Below are 16,809 nucleotides of genomic sequence, written 5' to 3' on the forward strand. Positions count from 1 at the left end.
AGTTGGGAGCTACAGTAATTAGATGCACACGTTTGGTGAGTATAATGATTTGAGCATTTCCAGGGACTTGAAACATTGAACCTCCCAAACTTGGAAAAGTCTCTGTAGCTAATGAGTCACGCTGAATGTTCTGTAATCAGTCTGCACACGGGTGTGACTGCAATTCCCAGCCAGCCCCCGACATCTGCAGCCCACCAGATGTCCCCCCTCCGGCCCCTGCTGCTGGTACTCTTCCTTCCGGCGCTGCACGGGTTAATGGTGGGCGTGGCCGCTGGAGGCACGTAGGCTTCTTTCCCTGGACCGTACCATCATCCTCCTAGTGCGGGGGGAGAGGCAGATATTGGAGGATTGTGGATGTATGTTCTGCGCACAGCGCGTTCCTCAGGCATACAGTGTGGATTATACATCTGGATGTGTCTGTGCGGGGGAGGATCGGTGTCCTCAGGAGGCTGCAGTTCCCGGGGACAAGTGTTGGGGTCCCCCCATGAGGGATACTAGTGGGCACAGCGGTGCAGAGCGGCTCAGTCTGGCAGGAGAGCGGCAGGTAAGCGGCAGCGCTGTGATGGTTACATTGTAGCTATTATCCCCGCGCGCTGCATCCCTGAACGTTCCATTCACCCCGCCGTGTTTGTAAACATGGAACGCTGGGCGGAGAGCTGCGCGCGGTCCAGCTGTGATCCAGCGGCGTGCTGTCTGCTTATCACATCTGTCCTCTGCATGCGTTATATTTGCTATGTTACTATATACTACTACCTGCCTCCCTATGCTTCTATATACTACTACCTGCCTCCCATGCATTATATATACTATGCTTCTGTATACTACTACCTGCCTCCCATGCAGTGTTGCCAACTCATCCCTTTAATTACTGACACATATGAATTACACAGGTTTTGTGGCTAGGTAGATGCAGTTAAGGCACTGATTATGTGCAAATAGCCCCAGAACCTGAATAACTTAGATGTGTCAGTAATTAAAGGGATGAGTTGGCAACACTGCTCCCATGCATTATATACACTATGCTTCTATGTACTACTACCTGCCTCCCATGCATTATATATACTGCTACCTGCCTCCCATGCATTATATATACTATGCTTCTATATACTACTACCTGCCTCCCATGCATTATATATACTATGCTTTTATATGCTACTACCTGCCTTCCATGCATTATATACACTATGCTTCTATATACTACTACCTGCCTCCCATGCATTATATACACTATGCTTCTATATACTACTACCTGCCTCCCATGCATTATATACACTATGCTTCTATATACTACTACCTGCCTCCCATGCATTATATATACTGCTACCTGCCTCCCATGCATTATATATACTATGCTTCTATATACTACTACCTGCCTCCCTATGCTTCTATATACTACTACCTGCCTCCCATGCATTATATATACTGCTACCTGCCTCCCATGCATTATATATACTATGCTTCTATATACTACTACCTGCCTCCCTATGCTTCTATATACTACTACCTGCCTCCCATGCATTATATATACTATGCTTCTATATACTACTACCTGCCTCCCATGCTTCTATATACTACTACCTGCCTCCCATGCATTATATATACTATGCTTCTATATACTACTACCTGCCTCCCTATGCTTCTATATACTACTACCTGCCTCCCATGCATTATATACACTATGCTTCTATATACTACTACCTGCCTCCCATGCATTATATATACTATGCTTCTATATACTACTACCTGCCTCCCATGCATTATATACACTATGCTTCTATGTACTACTACCTGCCTCCCATGCATTATATATACTGCTACCTGCCTCCCATGCATTATATATACTATGCTTCTATATACTACTACCTGCCTCCCATGCATTATATACACTATGCTTCTATATACTACTACCTGCCTCCCATGCATTATATATACTGCTACCTGCCTCCCATGCATTATATATACTATGCTTCTATATACTACTACCTGCCTCCCTATGCTTCTATATACTACTACCTGCCTCCCATGCATTATATATACTATGCTTCTGTATACTACTACCTGCCTCCCATGCATTATATATACTATGCTTCTATATACTACTACCTGCCTCCCATGCATTATATACACTATGCTTCTATATACTACTACCTGCCTCCCATGCATTATATATACTATGCTTCTATATACTACTACCTGCCTCCCATGCATTATATACACTATGCTTCTATGTACTACTACCTGCCTCCCATGCATTATATATACTATGCTTCTATATACTACTACCTGCCTCCCATGCATTATATACACTATGCTTCTATATACTACTACCTGCCTCCCATGCATTATATATACTGCTACCTGCCTCCCATGCATTATATATACTATGCTTCTATATACTACTACCTGCCTCCCTATGCTTCTATATACTACTACCTGCCTCCCATGCATTATATACACTATGCTTCTATATACTGCTACCTGCCTCCCATGCATTATATATACTATGCTTCTATATACTACTACCTGCCTCCCTATGCTTCTATATACTACTACCTGCCTCCCATGCATTATATATACTATGCTTCTATATACTACTACCTGCCTCCCTATGCTTCTATATACTACTACCTGCCTCCCATGCATTATATATACTATGCTTCTATATACTACTACCTGCCTCCCTATGCTTCTATATACTACTACCTGCCTCCCATGCATTATATATACTATGCTTCTATATACTACTACCTGCCTCCCTATGCTTCTATATACTACTACCTGCCTCCCATGCATTATATACACTATGCTTCTATATACTGCTACCTGCCTCCCATGCATTATATATACTATGCTTCTATATACTACTACCTGCCTCCCTATGCTTCTATATACTACTACCTGCCTCCCATGCATTATATATACTATGCTTCTATATACTACTACCTGCCTCCCATGCTTCTATATACTACTACCTGCCTCCCATGCATTATATATACTATGCTTCTATATACTACTACCTGCCTCCCTATGCTTCTATATACTACTACCTGCCTCCCATGCATTATATACACTATGCTTCTATATACTACTACCTGCCTCCCATGCATTATATATACTGCTACCTGCCTCCCATGCATTATATATACTATGCTTCTATATACTACTACCTGCCTCCCTATGCTTCTATATACTACTACCTGCCTCCCATGCATTATATATACTATGCTTCTATATACTACTACCTGCCTCCCATGCTTCTATATACTACTACCTGCCTCCCATGCATTATATATACTATGCTTCTATATACTACTACCTGCCTCCCTATGCTTCTATATACTACTACCTGCCTCCCATGCATTATATATACTATGCTTCTATATACTACTACCTGCCTCCCTATGCTTCTATATACTACTACCTGCCTCCCATGCATTATATATACTATGCTTCTATATACTACTACCTGCCTCCCTATGCTTCTATATACTACTACCTGCCTCCCATGCATTATATATACTATGCTTCTATATACTACTACCTGCCTCCCTATGCTTCTATATACTACTACCTGCCTCCCATGCATTATATATACTATGCTTTTATATGCTACTACCTGCCTTCCATGCACTATATACTACTACCTGCCTCCCATGCATTATATACACTATGCTTCTATATACTACTACCTGCCTCCCATGCATTATATATACTATGCTTCTATATACTACTACCTGCCTCCCTATGCTTCTATATACTACTACCTGCCTCCCATGCATTATATATACTATGCTTCTATATACTACTACCTGCCTCCCATGCTTCTATATACTACTACCTGCCTCCCATGCATTATATATACTATGCTTTTATATGCTACTACCTGCCTTCCATGCACTATATACACACACACACACACACACGACACACGACACACACACCCCTCCCCTGAGCGCCTCTCCATGTGCTATCCTTTATATATACTGTACTATCATTCTATATACTACTACCTGCCCCCACATTTGCCCTCCCCTGAGCTCCTCACCCATGTGCTATTCTCCTGTATTCTCCCAGTAGCTCTCCTCACATATAGTTTAAACTGTGCTTCTGTATTATATATATATATCTGCCCCAACATCTCCCTTCTCCAGAGATCCTCTTCTGTCACTTTTATGATACTTTATAAAATACTACTATATAGATTTCTTCAGTATACTATCTGCCCCCACATCTGTCCTCCCCGCAGCTCCTCTCATATGCGCTATGCTCACGGCCGGATTTAAGCCAGATAGGCTATGGCCTAGGGCACCACAGGATTCAGGGCAGGGTGGGCAGCAGGCTATACAAGAGAAAGGGGAAGGGTCACCTGGTTACCTATAGTGTAGGGAGTCATCAGGCTATCTAAAGATGGGGAGAGCTTCTTATACTAGAGGGAAGGTGGGGAAGGGGTCATCAGGCTATCTATACCGGAGGGAAGGGGGAATCACTAGGCTATCTAAACTGGAGGAGTTGGGGGAAGGGTTATCTGTCAACCTCTACTGGGGAGGAAGGTCATCTGGCTGCCTATACTAGAGGTAAGGGTCAATGGGCTACCTTTACTGGAGGGAGGGAGAAGGCTTCACTGGCTACCTATACTGGGGGGGGTCATCTGGCTACCTATACTGAAGGGGGCGGCTGCTGACCGTGGCCTTGGGCGGTAAACAGTACATATCCAGCCCTGACTGTGCTCTATATGTACAGTAAGCAGCGGTTCACATTGAGCTAACCAAGCTCCTGCGCTGTGTTCCCGCTGCGTTCCGCTCCGTCAAGCAGAAGGATCGTGCATGTTGGGAACGTCTGCTCCGGTGAGCGGAACGCAGGGAGCGCAGCAATGTGAACTTTCCCATCAGGAAAGCCTTGCTTCCGCTGGTGCGTTCCGCTCATCGGAGCAGAACATGGGCTAAATGTGAACCGAGCCTAAAACCTTGGATTGCAGGTAACTTGTTTTAAGAGCGCTTTTCAAGACAAGCAAACATTTATATAAAATTGTGACTTGATAAGCTAGCAACGTCTTGCTATACAAGCACAGTGTACGCGTTTCACGTCTAAGCTGTTGGGCTCTTCTTTCTTTGATGCTGCAGGATTGTACTTAAAGAGAACCCGAGGTGGGTTTCTGGCATGAATATCAGGACACAGAGGCTTTGAGTCCGACAGGAGAAAAGCGCTATACAAATGTTCAGATTATTATTATTCTGCATACAATGCCCAGCCACTGTGTCCTTGTACTGTGCCCCCAGGCCCCCCTGCGCTCTGCTGTCCCCCAATATAAAAACCACTACACTAGCGACATGCAGCTTGTCGCTAGCTGGCTGTTTACCTTTGTGCTGCCATTCACCTGTCGCTCCTCCGCCTCCTGTATATCGCCGCTCCTCGCCTGTGTCCCTTCCCTCCCCACCTCTGTAAGCCGATTGGAGGAAGCTTACAGAGGCAGGGAGGGATAGGACACAGGTGAGGAGCGGCGATATACAGGAGGCGAGGGAGCAGAGGTAAATGACAGCATCAATGTAAACAGCCAGCTAGCGACAAGCTGCATGTCGCTAGCGTGGTGGTTTTTATATTGGGGGACAGCAGAGTGCAGGGGGGGCCTGGGGACGCACTATACAGACACAGAAGCTGGGCATTGTATGCAGAACCAGCCTCTGTCCTGATATTCATGTCAGAAACCCACCTCGGGTTCTCTTTAATCTGAGTGTAGGGACTGTACAATGTCACATTTTCATGAAATCCTCAAAAGGAAACCAAAGCAACTGTAACTAGATAAAGTCCTTGTTAAAGCCACACAAAAGAAAAAAAAATAGGGCGAGCCAACAAATAGCAATCATTCTGTTATAGTGAAAGTCTTCATACACAACTAGTGGACTGCACTGTTGCCTGGGGCATTTAGTGCCTATAGCAGTGGGCTTGAGATGTAAGCCAGGATACTATCTGCATGGAGTTTGCATGTTCTCCTCATGTTTATGTGGGTCATGTTCAGGCACTACAGTACCCACTTCCCCACAAAAAAACCCTAGAAATAGATACATTTATTTTCACATAGAAAGCTGACTTTGCCAAATCTCATGTGAACTGAATCCTACATTTTTAATGCTGTTGCTTTTTTCCCATTCATGACAGTCAAAAAGGACTTTTGGGGTGCAAGTGTACCCCAAATGTCCTTGCAAGCACACTGGAGAAATAACATTTTTCTGTGCGCTGTTTCCCTCCACAATGTTCCCCCTCATTTCTTCACACTGTTTTTTCTTTTCTTTCTCCATAGCAACAGACCAAACTGTCGCCAGAGGGGTTATGTCCTGATCCTTACGGACAGCAGTAGCTGTTAAAGCAGTAGGATCAGCCATATTATGCCAGGGAAAAAACACATATATAAGTAGATAAATACTTGATCTACTTACATAACACATGTATTATACTGTCCACGTCTTGATTTCAGTGAATGTTATGTAGTAAATGACGAGAATTCTGTTAGTGATGGGGGCCATGTCTTTTGCCCACAGTTAAGGCTAACTCATGATGTCATTTCTGCCCTTTTACTTTTTTTCTTGTCTCCTCCAATCGCTGAGTCGCCTCTGCCTTGCTTGTAAACACAAGTGAGTAGGGGATTAGGTTTCAGATAAGCGGCTAGGCAGGGAAATAAAGGAAAGAGGAGGAATACATTATAGATAAAAAGAACCCCCAGCATGCAATTCTTTGGCACCGACTACTAAAGGGCCAGTGCTCCTTAAGTATGTGATAACTCCAAATCATAACAACAGAAAAAGTTTTGAAAGTTTTGAATGCAGGATTAGCATCTTTATCACTTAATACACTCAGACCAGTTGCTCTTGAAATTTGATTTTTATGGTGACAATACCGCTTTAACCCTGCACAACACTGGCATTTTGTAGTATAGGTCCAATGTTGGACATAGGAAATCATGGCTGCTGCTAGGTGGCGCTGTTGCCGCCTAAAGTCTGACATGGTGCCAGCCCTTTCACATCAAAGTGTATGATTAAAAGTGTGACTGTCGGGCATAAAATCAAATTTCAATTCTTTATTTTGATCTGGTAAACAAGTAATAAGGATGATAACCAGGCAATCCAAAAGTTACACATCTCTATTACTTTTCTTGTTGATAAATGATCATTCCCCAGTTTACCTGACTCTTATTTGGTGCACACAAAATGTGATAAGTAAATAGACCAGCAGGGCTGCCAGGCAGGTATTGTTTAACAGGAAATAAATATGGCAGCCTACATAGACTTCTCAATACAGTTGTCCTTCTACAGAGACTCTGTAACAAAAAAAAGGTCCCCTGGGGGTACTCCCCTCCGTAAGGGGAAGCTTCAGGGTCCCTATGTGGCTCCCCCCTCCGCTGTAGCTGCAGGCAATCCAGTGCTGGCTCCCCCGAAGCGTCCCGGAATCCTCCTTCGACAAGCCTGACAAGCGCTGATTTATTTACCTTTCCAGGCTCCAGCGGGGGCGCTGTTGCGGGTCTCCGCATGGAGATAGGTGAAAATAACCAATCTCTGCCGGGTCCGCTCTACTACACAGGAGACTTGCGCCTGCCTAGTAGAGCGGGCAGCACGGTGGCGTAGTGGTTAGTGCTCTCGCCTTGCAACGCTGGGTACACGCCAGATCAACATCTGCAAGGTGTTTGTATGTTCTCCCCGTGTCTGCGTGGGTTTCCTCCGGGCACTCCAGTTTCCTCCCACATCCCAAAAATATACAGATAAGTTACTTGGCTTCCCCCTAAATTGGCCCTAGACTAAAATATACATGCACTACACAATACATACATAGACATCTGACTATGGTAGGGACTAGATTGTGAGCTCCTTTGAGGGACAGTTAGTGACAAGACTATATATACTCTGTACAGCGCTGCAGAAGATGTCGGCGCTATATAAAAATATGAAATAATAATTTCTGCCTATCTCTGACCGGAAAAGCCGATCCTGCGGTGGAGTTTGGGAGGTAAATATTTACCTCCCACTGTTCGGAGGGGTACAGTGAGACCGCCATGGGACAGAGGAGGACGGGGGAAGCCTCGATCGGATCCGGAGGCTCCCCCCACTCGAGGTGAGTACCCCCCAGGGGAACTTTTTGTATATACAGGTTTTCTTTAAAAAGCATTTGTATGCAAAGTGCAGCTTCCATCAGAGGCTTTGCATGCGGGTATCTTCCTTACTGGAGGATCCATCCTGGACTGGGTGACGGTCATTGATTGAGGTTAAAGCCTGCAGGCTGACACTGCGCTTAATTTGCTTTTCATGAGGTGAGAGCAGATGGTCGGCTGCCCATTCCGCTCCGTGCCTGGCACAATCATCCATCCGTTCGCGGTAACCCAGACGTAAGAAATGATGGTCGTTCCTGCGTCTCGCTTCCTCCTCTGATAGATGATATTCTTCCGCCGTGATGAAAAGCTATCACACTGGAAACATTATTGTAGGTTTATACGTTAATTGCACCATTTCCTGGATTAATCAGCCCCTCCCCCTCCGTTCCGGCAGCAAGTTCACCGCAGTCTAGCCAGAAATCTATACGTCTCGGAGGATTATCGACGGCTGTCTGCATTATTGATGTACACGCTTCTTTCTTTTGTTCTAAAGCACAATCTTTCTCTCTCTCTCTCTCTTTTTTTTTACTTTAGGTAACTTTTTTTGAATGCATTTATTAATTTATTAACCTCCCTGGCGGTATGATTATTTCCAGGTTTTAGGATCTAAAAGTGGTCAATTTTTTCACACGCTATGGCCTCAATTCACTAAGCAGTTTAGACTAGTCTACTGATGATTTGGTGTAAACCAGTTGCATCAAAAAGGAATTCACTAATAGTTACGCAATGTTTTAGACCTGGTCTAAACCATTTGGTAATTAGTTGTGTAAAGCAGGGGAAATTATGAAAACACGCAATTCACAAACGAGTAGCTATGACTGACAGAAATCAGCTGGTCTAATCTCTGTCAGAAAAAGTGGACGTGGTTATGCCTTTTTTGCCTTTGTGAATTGTATCTTTTGATAATTTTCCCTGCTTTACCGACATAATTACCAAATGTTTTAGACCAGGTCTAAAAACAGGTCTAAAACATTACACCAACCCATCAGTAGACTAAAAACCATCAGTAGACTAGTTAGCGAATTGAGGCCTTTTAGACCCTAAAACCAGGAAAACAATCATACCTCAGAAAGATCTGCAGCAGCCCTACAAATTACTAACCTACTGGGATCCAGCTCTGTAATTCCCCCTACTGTCCTCCGGGTGGCGCTTTACCCTTCTAATTATAGTGAGATCGCCGTCTATTGTCATAACGACAAATGGCAATCTCACCAGAGGGATCCAGAGCCTCTAAGGACAGGAAGAAAAATGGCTTCCGGCGTCTGGATCCCGGGGTAGGTGAGCTGAAACACTCGCTGCGCTGCAGGCTCTGCATATACCTCCTGGTGGCTACCTCGAGTCAGGCTCGGTATTACCGCTCCTGCTTTCTTTTTTCCACCCAGAGCCTGACTCGGGGTTACCACCAGGGAGATTAAAACAACAAATCAAAAAAACAACGAGAGAGACTTACCTATAGAGCCTTCCAAGTCCTCTTTCTGTGCCCTCGTTCTACTGCTGGCCCCAGAGAATTTCTTTGACCAAAAATACGTCTTTGGCCCTGCTTGGGCAGCCTTGAAGGGACACTTAAGTCTGAGAAAAAAAAATTGTTTTACTCACCTGGGGCTTCTACCAGCCCCCTGCAGCCACCCTGTGCCCACGCAGTCTCGCTCAGATCCTCCTGTCCCCCGCCGGCAGCCACTTTCACTTTCAGCGACAGGCCTGGCCACCCGTTTGCTTCTTTGCGTTCCTGACCGCAATAGCAGCATAGAGGGCGCTATTGCGGACAGGTACGCGAAAAAGCAGATGCGTGGCCAGGCCTGTCGCCGAAAGTAGCTGCCGGCGGGGGACAGGAGGATCCGAACGAGGCTGCGAGGGCACAGGATGGCTGCACGGGGCTGGTAGAAGACCCAGGTCCCTTTCAGAAGCACTTGCATCCCCGAGTACTTAAATGGACACTGTAGGGGGGTTGGGGGAAAATGAGTTGAAGTTACCCAGGGCTTCTAATGGTCCCCCGCAGACATCCTGTGCCCGCGCAGCCACTCACCGATGCTCCGGCTCCGCCTCCGGTTCACTTCTGGAATTTCAGACTTTAAAGTCTGAAAACCACTGCGCCTGCATTGTCGTGTCCTCGCTCCCGCTGATGTCACCAGGCGCGCACTGCGCAGGCCCAGTATGGTCTGTGTCTGCGCAGTACACTCCTGGTGACATCAGCGGGAACGAGGACATGGCAACGCAGGCGCAGTGGTTTTCAGACTTTAAAGTCTGAAATTCCAGAAGTGAACCGGAGGCGGGGCCGGAGCATCGGTGAGTGGCTGCGGGGGACCGTTAGAAGCCCCGGGTAAGTTCAGCTCATTTTCCCCCGACCCCCATACGGTATCCCTTTAAGAAGATGAGCGGCTCTGTACTGCGCGGGCATAAGTCCAGGTCTAAGAGTGTGTAGTATAGAGGCACCCGTCTTTGGCAGCTCTCGGTGACGAGTGTACAGCTGAGCTCTGATTTTGAATAAAGGACATCAGAGGAACGAGGGCGGGGAGAGAGGGCCAGGAAGGCTCTATGGGACTCAGTGTCTTTCTTTTACGTAGGTGAGTATCTAACTTTTTTTTTTTCGCTTCAGATTTGCTTTTAAAGAGCATTTTGATCCCTAGTTCACCTTCAAATTTTTATGACTGCATTTTATAGAAGTCTAATTATAAAAATTGTGCTTTTAAAATTATGGTACAAAAATCCTTCTGCTTCGATTAAAGGTTTAAAGGCTTGCTCTAAATCTATATTTCAGCCGCATGTGATCATAAATTTGCATTAATTAGCAATGCTTTAATTTTTGTACAATGTGCAATTCTTAGAAAAAAGAAAAGCCTAATTTGTGGTGAAAAAAACCCCAACAATTTATAAATCATTTTGGTGTGATAAGCAACGATAACGTTATTGGACAATGAGTGGGAGGAGCATAATGTGAAAATTGCTCTGGTTTTTAAGGAGGAAAAAAAACCTGTGGTTGGGAAGTGGTTAAAATATTAAAATCCAGAGTGATAGGTTAGCCTACCTCTCTAGAAGAATGAGACAGTCATAGAACTGCCTCTGTAAAATAAATGTATTTCACTATGACTACGCGTTTCGCATGTTGGCCCTGCTTCTTCAGGGCAGTAACAAGTTGTGCCTAGTTATACAATAATGCAATGTCCATACATTACAAACTTGTCCAAATTGTTTCTCATAAACACAGCCCTAGTTAATAAAATCTTTTCTAATTGGAGAGGCACAGTAGTGACATATAGTAAAATCCAGTTAATTATTCAGGATACCCACTTTTACGTTAATTTTCTATCAGAAACACTTCCTATATCTGTATATTGCTGTATAATAATATGAAGCCCTGCCCCCCAATGATGTCACAGCCTAGGCAGTTTAACTATTCAGAATTATCTTCACAGAGCATGCTGGGAGACCAGGCATTATTTTCACTGGCTTCGGAACTCTCAGTGTACAAACATTCCACAGAGCTGCACCTGACAGGACTAAAGATGTCGCCATCCGTGATACATTCATAAATAGGGCAAAAAAAGTGTGTGTATATATATATATATATATATATATATATATATATATATATATATATATATATATATATATAGCATGTTTATTCATTACTTTATTTTTAGTACAGTTCCTCTTTAAATTAATTATGGCAAAAAAAAAAAAAAACTTGCGTGCTGAAAACAATGTGCAGTGAGAGGCCAGTAATTCCGGCTTGCATACAAATGTAATCCACACGGCATGCAGCCCTGGACTGGGCCAATCAAAATCAACAGGAAGTGCATTTCATTGGCCCAGTACCAGACTGCATAAAATTTGCATGAAAGGAGGAGTGGTTAGCATCTCGTTAACCCCTGCTAGTAGGAAAATGGTGCTACCCCTGAGATAACTGTTTGTTTCTTGCAGATATGACCACTGACCTTCGGAAAAGGAAAAAAGGACATGAGCTGGACAATGATGCACATCAAGAAACGGTGGACAAAGAAAAAAGCCAGGAAGAAAAGATGCCCTCATGGTGTAAATTCTTTAAGTGTATTACAGTTGTTTTCTTAGTAATTGCCCTTCTCACTGGGGTGAAGCTGTACCGTGACAATGAGCTGGTCAGACAGCAGGAGGCGGCACTGAGAGCCCTCGGCCCTGAGGGACTCTTTCTTTTTTCCTCTTTGGACACCAACAGAGATATGTACATCAGCCCTGAAGAGTTTAAACCGATAGCCGAAAAGCTCACTGGGATCACCCCAGCATCAGACTATGAAGATGAGGACCTGGATCCCAATGGTGAGACCCTCTCTGTGACTGCACATTTCCAGCCGTTGCTAATGGAAACCATGACTAAGAGCAAGGATGGATTCTTGGGCATCACTAACAGTGCCCTTTCAGGACTTAGAAACTGGACGGTGCCTGTAACGCCTACCACTGTTTTCTTTGCCAAGCAGTTCAAGGCTTTTCTTCCACCGAAAAACAAAGAGAACCTTGGAGAGCCTTGGTGGATAGTCCCAAGTGAGTTAAACATTTTCACGGGTTACCTGCCTAACAATCGACTATATCCACCTCCTCCAAAAGGAAAGGAAGTGATCGTTCACAAACTTTTGTCCATGTTTCATCCTCGTCCGTTCGTTAAAACCAGATTTGCTCCTCAAGGCTCAGTAGCTTGTATCCGAGCCATCAGTGACTTCTACTATGACATTGTTTTCCGGATTCATGCAGAGTTCCAGCTAAATGAACCACCCAATTACCCATTTTGGTTTTCTCCTGGTCAATTCACTGGTCATATAGTCCTCTCCAAAGATGGCTCTCACGTGAGAGACTTCAAGCTCTATGTCCCTAATAACCGGACTTTGAATGTTGATATGGAATGGCTGTATGGAGCAAGTGAAAGCAGTAATATGGAGGTCGACATTGGCTACATGCCTCAGATGGAAATAGAGTCTATAGGCCCTTCTATTCCTGCGGTTATCTATGATGAGAATGGAGCAGTCATTGAGAGTCGGACCTCTGGAGGGGAACCCCTAGAGTTTGTATTTGAGGATATCATTTGGCAGTCTGAAATAAGCATGGAGGAGGCTGCCAAAAAACTTGAGGTCACCATGTACCCCTTTAAAAAGGTGCCCTATGTTCCCTTCATGGAAGCTTTTGATAGGGCTATTGCTGAAAAGAAACTTGTGCACTCCATCTTACTTTGGGGTGCCTTAGACGATCAGTCCTGCTGAGGATCGGGGCGAACTCTCAGGGAGACAGTCCTGGAGAGTTTGCCCGTCCTTGCTTTGCTCAACGAGAGCTTCGTCAGCAGTTGGTCGCTGGTGAAAGAACTCGAGGAGCTCCAAAACAACAAAGAAAACAAATCATATGCAACATTTGCTTCGCTTCACTTGGAGAAGTACAACTTCCCGGTGGAAATGATGATCTGCCTTCCTAATGGGACTGTAGTCCATCACATTAATGCCAACTACTTTTTAGATATCACTTCAGTGAAGCCCGAGGATGTGGACACCAGTTTGTTCAGCTTTGCTGATGGTATGGAGGACATATCCACCTCCACCTATGTCAAGTTTTTGAAGGAAGGGCTTGAGAAGGCAAAGCCATTTTTTGATTCCTAGTTTAATACATCCAAAAATATTCTAACATTTTAGGTGCCATTGTTTACCAGTGTCTCTCAACACTGGTCCTCAGATAGTCCCAACAAGTCATGTTTTTAGCATTTCCTTAACTGTTTTTTTTAACTGGTGATACAATTAACATTGCTGGATCGGTAACTGCCAAAACTGTACCATCTCAGGAAATTTTTTAGAACATGGCTTGTTGGAGGGACAGGTGAGATAAGGAGTTGATGGACAATTATCTGTACCACATGATTTGTAGCCACCAGCCTAATCGCTCTCTGTACTTTAAAATGTTGTATGTTTACTACAGTCAGGTCAATGGAAGATGAATTCTGTTTTTCTGCTGTGGATCGTTGTATTTTGTCTTACAACTTGAGAATTTGGGTAGAGCTCTGGCCCAAATAGTTGTAATGTTACTGCTGTCCTTGTTGCTGTTGGTATTTGGTGTGTGCCCGGGGGAAGGTTGCCCATTACTGTAGTTCAGGGCTATCCAACTCCAGTCCTCAAGGGCCATATCCATGCCAGGGTTTAGGATGGACTGAGGAATAGAGAAATGTCTTCTGCTTGATCAACCACAACTTTCCTGATTCAGTCCCATCATTTAATTTGTGCTGATCCAAAAATGGGTGAGGTCCTCGGGCCTCAAGAACTGGAGTTGGAAAGCACTAACGTCTCGAATGGGTTCTACAAAACTTACTTCCTTTCCCCAACAGGAAGCTTTTTGTTGAGGGAAGCCCATGCTTTCTTCCCAAAAGTTTTGAACTGGCGGGAAAGTCGATGCTCTCTGTCTATTCTTTCAGCTGTCACTGAAAAACTTATGCACAACTCTTTTCTTTGGTGGCAGCTATAAAAAATTTTGGGAATCTCCTCACTTTATGCCCCGAGACCGATGGCTGTCGCAGGTACATGGAAGTTTGTGGAATTTGCTTAACCGGGACACAAGAAAAAGTAAAAACCGACAGTTTCTAAAGCCTGATACATACCTTCAATTTTGATTGGCCAATCACTGACCACTTTTACCACCTCCATGTACTATGAGGGTTTGCCTACACAGTCTGTCCAGCGTATTCAAAATCTGCTGACTCTCATACTACATGGAGGTGGTAACATTGTCCAGTCATTTTTTTATCAGAAATGAAGGTGAGTACCAGGCTTTATAGTTCCTCGCACAATCCAAAATACCGTTAACAAAAATACACATTGGACTAAAGCTCCATCCTAAAATATTGGTACGTAGAGTCAGGTGTTGTGAGTGATGGGTTTTTAACCTCAGATAGAAATTTCCGGTTAGTTCAAGTGGAGCTGCCCTGAAATGAATCTCTCTTACCACACTTCCTGAACAAGGCAAAGAGCGAATGGCAGTAAGCAGTAACAGAAGTCATCTTTCATTGGCTGTTCATGAAAACCAGCACAAACCAATCACATACTGGCTGCTTAGTTGACAAAACGCTCTGCAGATGATCGCTTTCTCCTGCTAGACTACTCCTATAGGAAAAGGGCCCAGGGACAAAACAGGAAGTGGAAATAGCACATGATCACAAGCAGCCATATGCAGTGTCATTACCCGGCAGCTGAGAACCGGTACATGTCGCATCTGAGCACGGCTGTGGCCACGTTCAGACGTGACTCCACGAGGCGCCCCATGTCCATCGCCGATACCGAGTGCTAACAAGCGCGCTGCCGGTGCACAAAAGCAACTGACAGGTGGGGAATTCACTGACTTCAGCTGCCCGTACGAAAGAGCCCTAAGTGCTGCACAGGACTAAGGAAATTTCTATGACTGAAGTTTGACTTTAAAGGATACCTGTAACCACCTCCCGGAAAAAGTTTATTGTCCAAGAAGTCTTCAGTCTCCTCTGAAGGCTGTGGAAGTGCTTGGAGATCCGAGTTCCTCCGAGGATGAGCGGCTCCGTACTAAGCACAGTACAAAGCCGCCCATCTGTGGAAGTACTCTGAGACCTGAGTGTGTCCAAGAAGACCTGAAGAGAAAGCCAGCGGGAAATTTGAACGGGGGCCCGGGGATGGAATGAGGTGACGCAGAGAGGACTGGGAAGCATCTAAGGCACGGGTCTCAAACTCAATTTACCTGGGGGGCCGCAGGAGGCAAAGTCAGGATGAGGCTGGGCCGCATAAGGGATTTCACAAAAAAAGTCCTCAAATGTCATTATTAACAGTTTTAATTATTTCTTCTGAACATGAAGTGTCCTACCTTATAGTTCGCTTCAGTGCTCCCATTACAAGTAATCCGCCGTGTCTCCGCCGCAAAACGAGGGCTTCAGAGCCCCCAAATCGCCCGGGGGGCAATCTGCCGGCATTTCCTGGAAGGGGCAGAGCTTTCAGCTTCAGCTCTGCCTCTCCTGACATCAAACGTGGCGGATTGCCGCCTCTGCCCGCCCCTCTCACTCTTCCTTCACAGAGAGGGGCGGGGAGAGGCGGCTATCCGTGCGGTGATTGACGTCAGGAGGGGCAGAGCTACAGCTGGAAGCTCTGCCCCTCAGGGCAGTCGTGGATGTTTGCCCGGGGGATCTGGGGGCTCTGCAGCCCTCGTTTAGCGGCGGGGATGCAGCGGATTACTTGGGAGCACTGAAGTAAACTATAAGGTAAAATAGTTTGCTTCCGTGTCGCTTTTGCCGGCGCGGGCCACAAAATATTGTACCGAGGGCCGCAAATGGCCCGCGGGCCGCGAGTTTGAGAACCCTGATCTAAGGGATCCAGGCCCATATGCAATTAACTTTTTCACCTGAGTTTTCTCCTAAGAGATCATTTTCATCTTCTCTAAAAAAAAAAACTACTTTTCAGCATTTCACAATTAAAGAAGTACCCAAATGGTAGTGAAAAAGTACTATCAAATTTATTGTAAGTGTTTTCTTGCTTGCTGGTTGTTTAAAAAGCATTTTATGGCAAGGTATGAAAATATTACTGTGGGGAAAACGTAGGGGAAAAAGTTAATTGCATATGGGCCCTTGTCATAAAATGCCTTTTAAAGTGAATGGGTACTGTTGTAAAAACAAAAAAGTCAGATACTCACCTAAGGAGAGGGAAGGCTCGGTCCTAATGAGCCTT

At 44.9% G+C, this 16,809-nt stretch overlaps 1 protein-coding gene across 1 annotated transcript; it reads left to right on the plus strand.

Annotated features, from left to right (window-relative positions):
- The first annotated feature begins 410 nt into the window (after nucleotides 1-410).
- SELENON (selenoprotein N) lies at nucleotides 411-16,744 on the plus strand. Its single transcript, XM_068238511.1, has 2 exons — nucleotides 411-544; nucleotides 12,053-16,744. Exon 2 carries the CDS (start codon nucleotides 12,055-12,057, stop codon nucleotides 13,741-13,743), a length of 1,689 nt encoding a protein of 562 aa, XP_068094612.1. The 5' UTR covers nucleotides 411-544; nucleotides 12,053-12,054; the 3' UTR covers nucleotides 13,744-16,744.
- Nucleotides 16,745-16,809: the final 65 nt, after the last annotated feature.

Source organism: Hyperolius riggenbachi, chromosome 5 (genome assembly GCF_040937935.1).
Source record: "Hyperolius riggenbachi isolate aHypRig1 chromosome 5, aHypRig1.pri, whole genome shotgun sequence".
Classification (NCBI taxonomy): Eukaryota; Metazoa; Chordata; class Amphibia; order Anura; family Hyperoliidae; genus Hyperolius; species Hyperolius riggenbachi.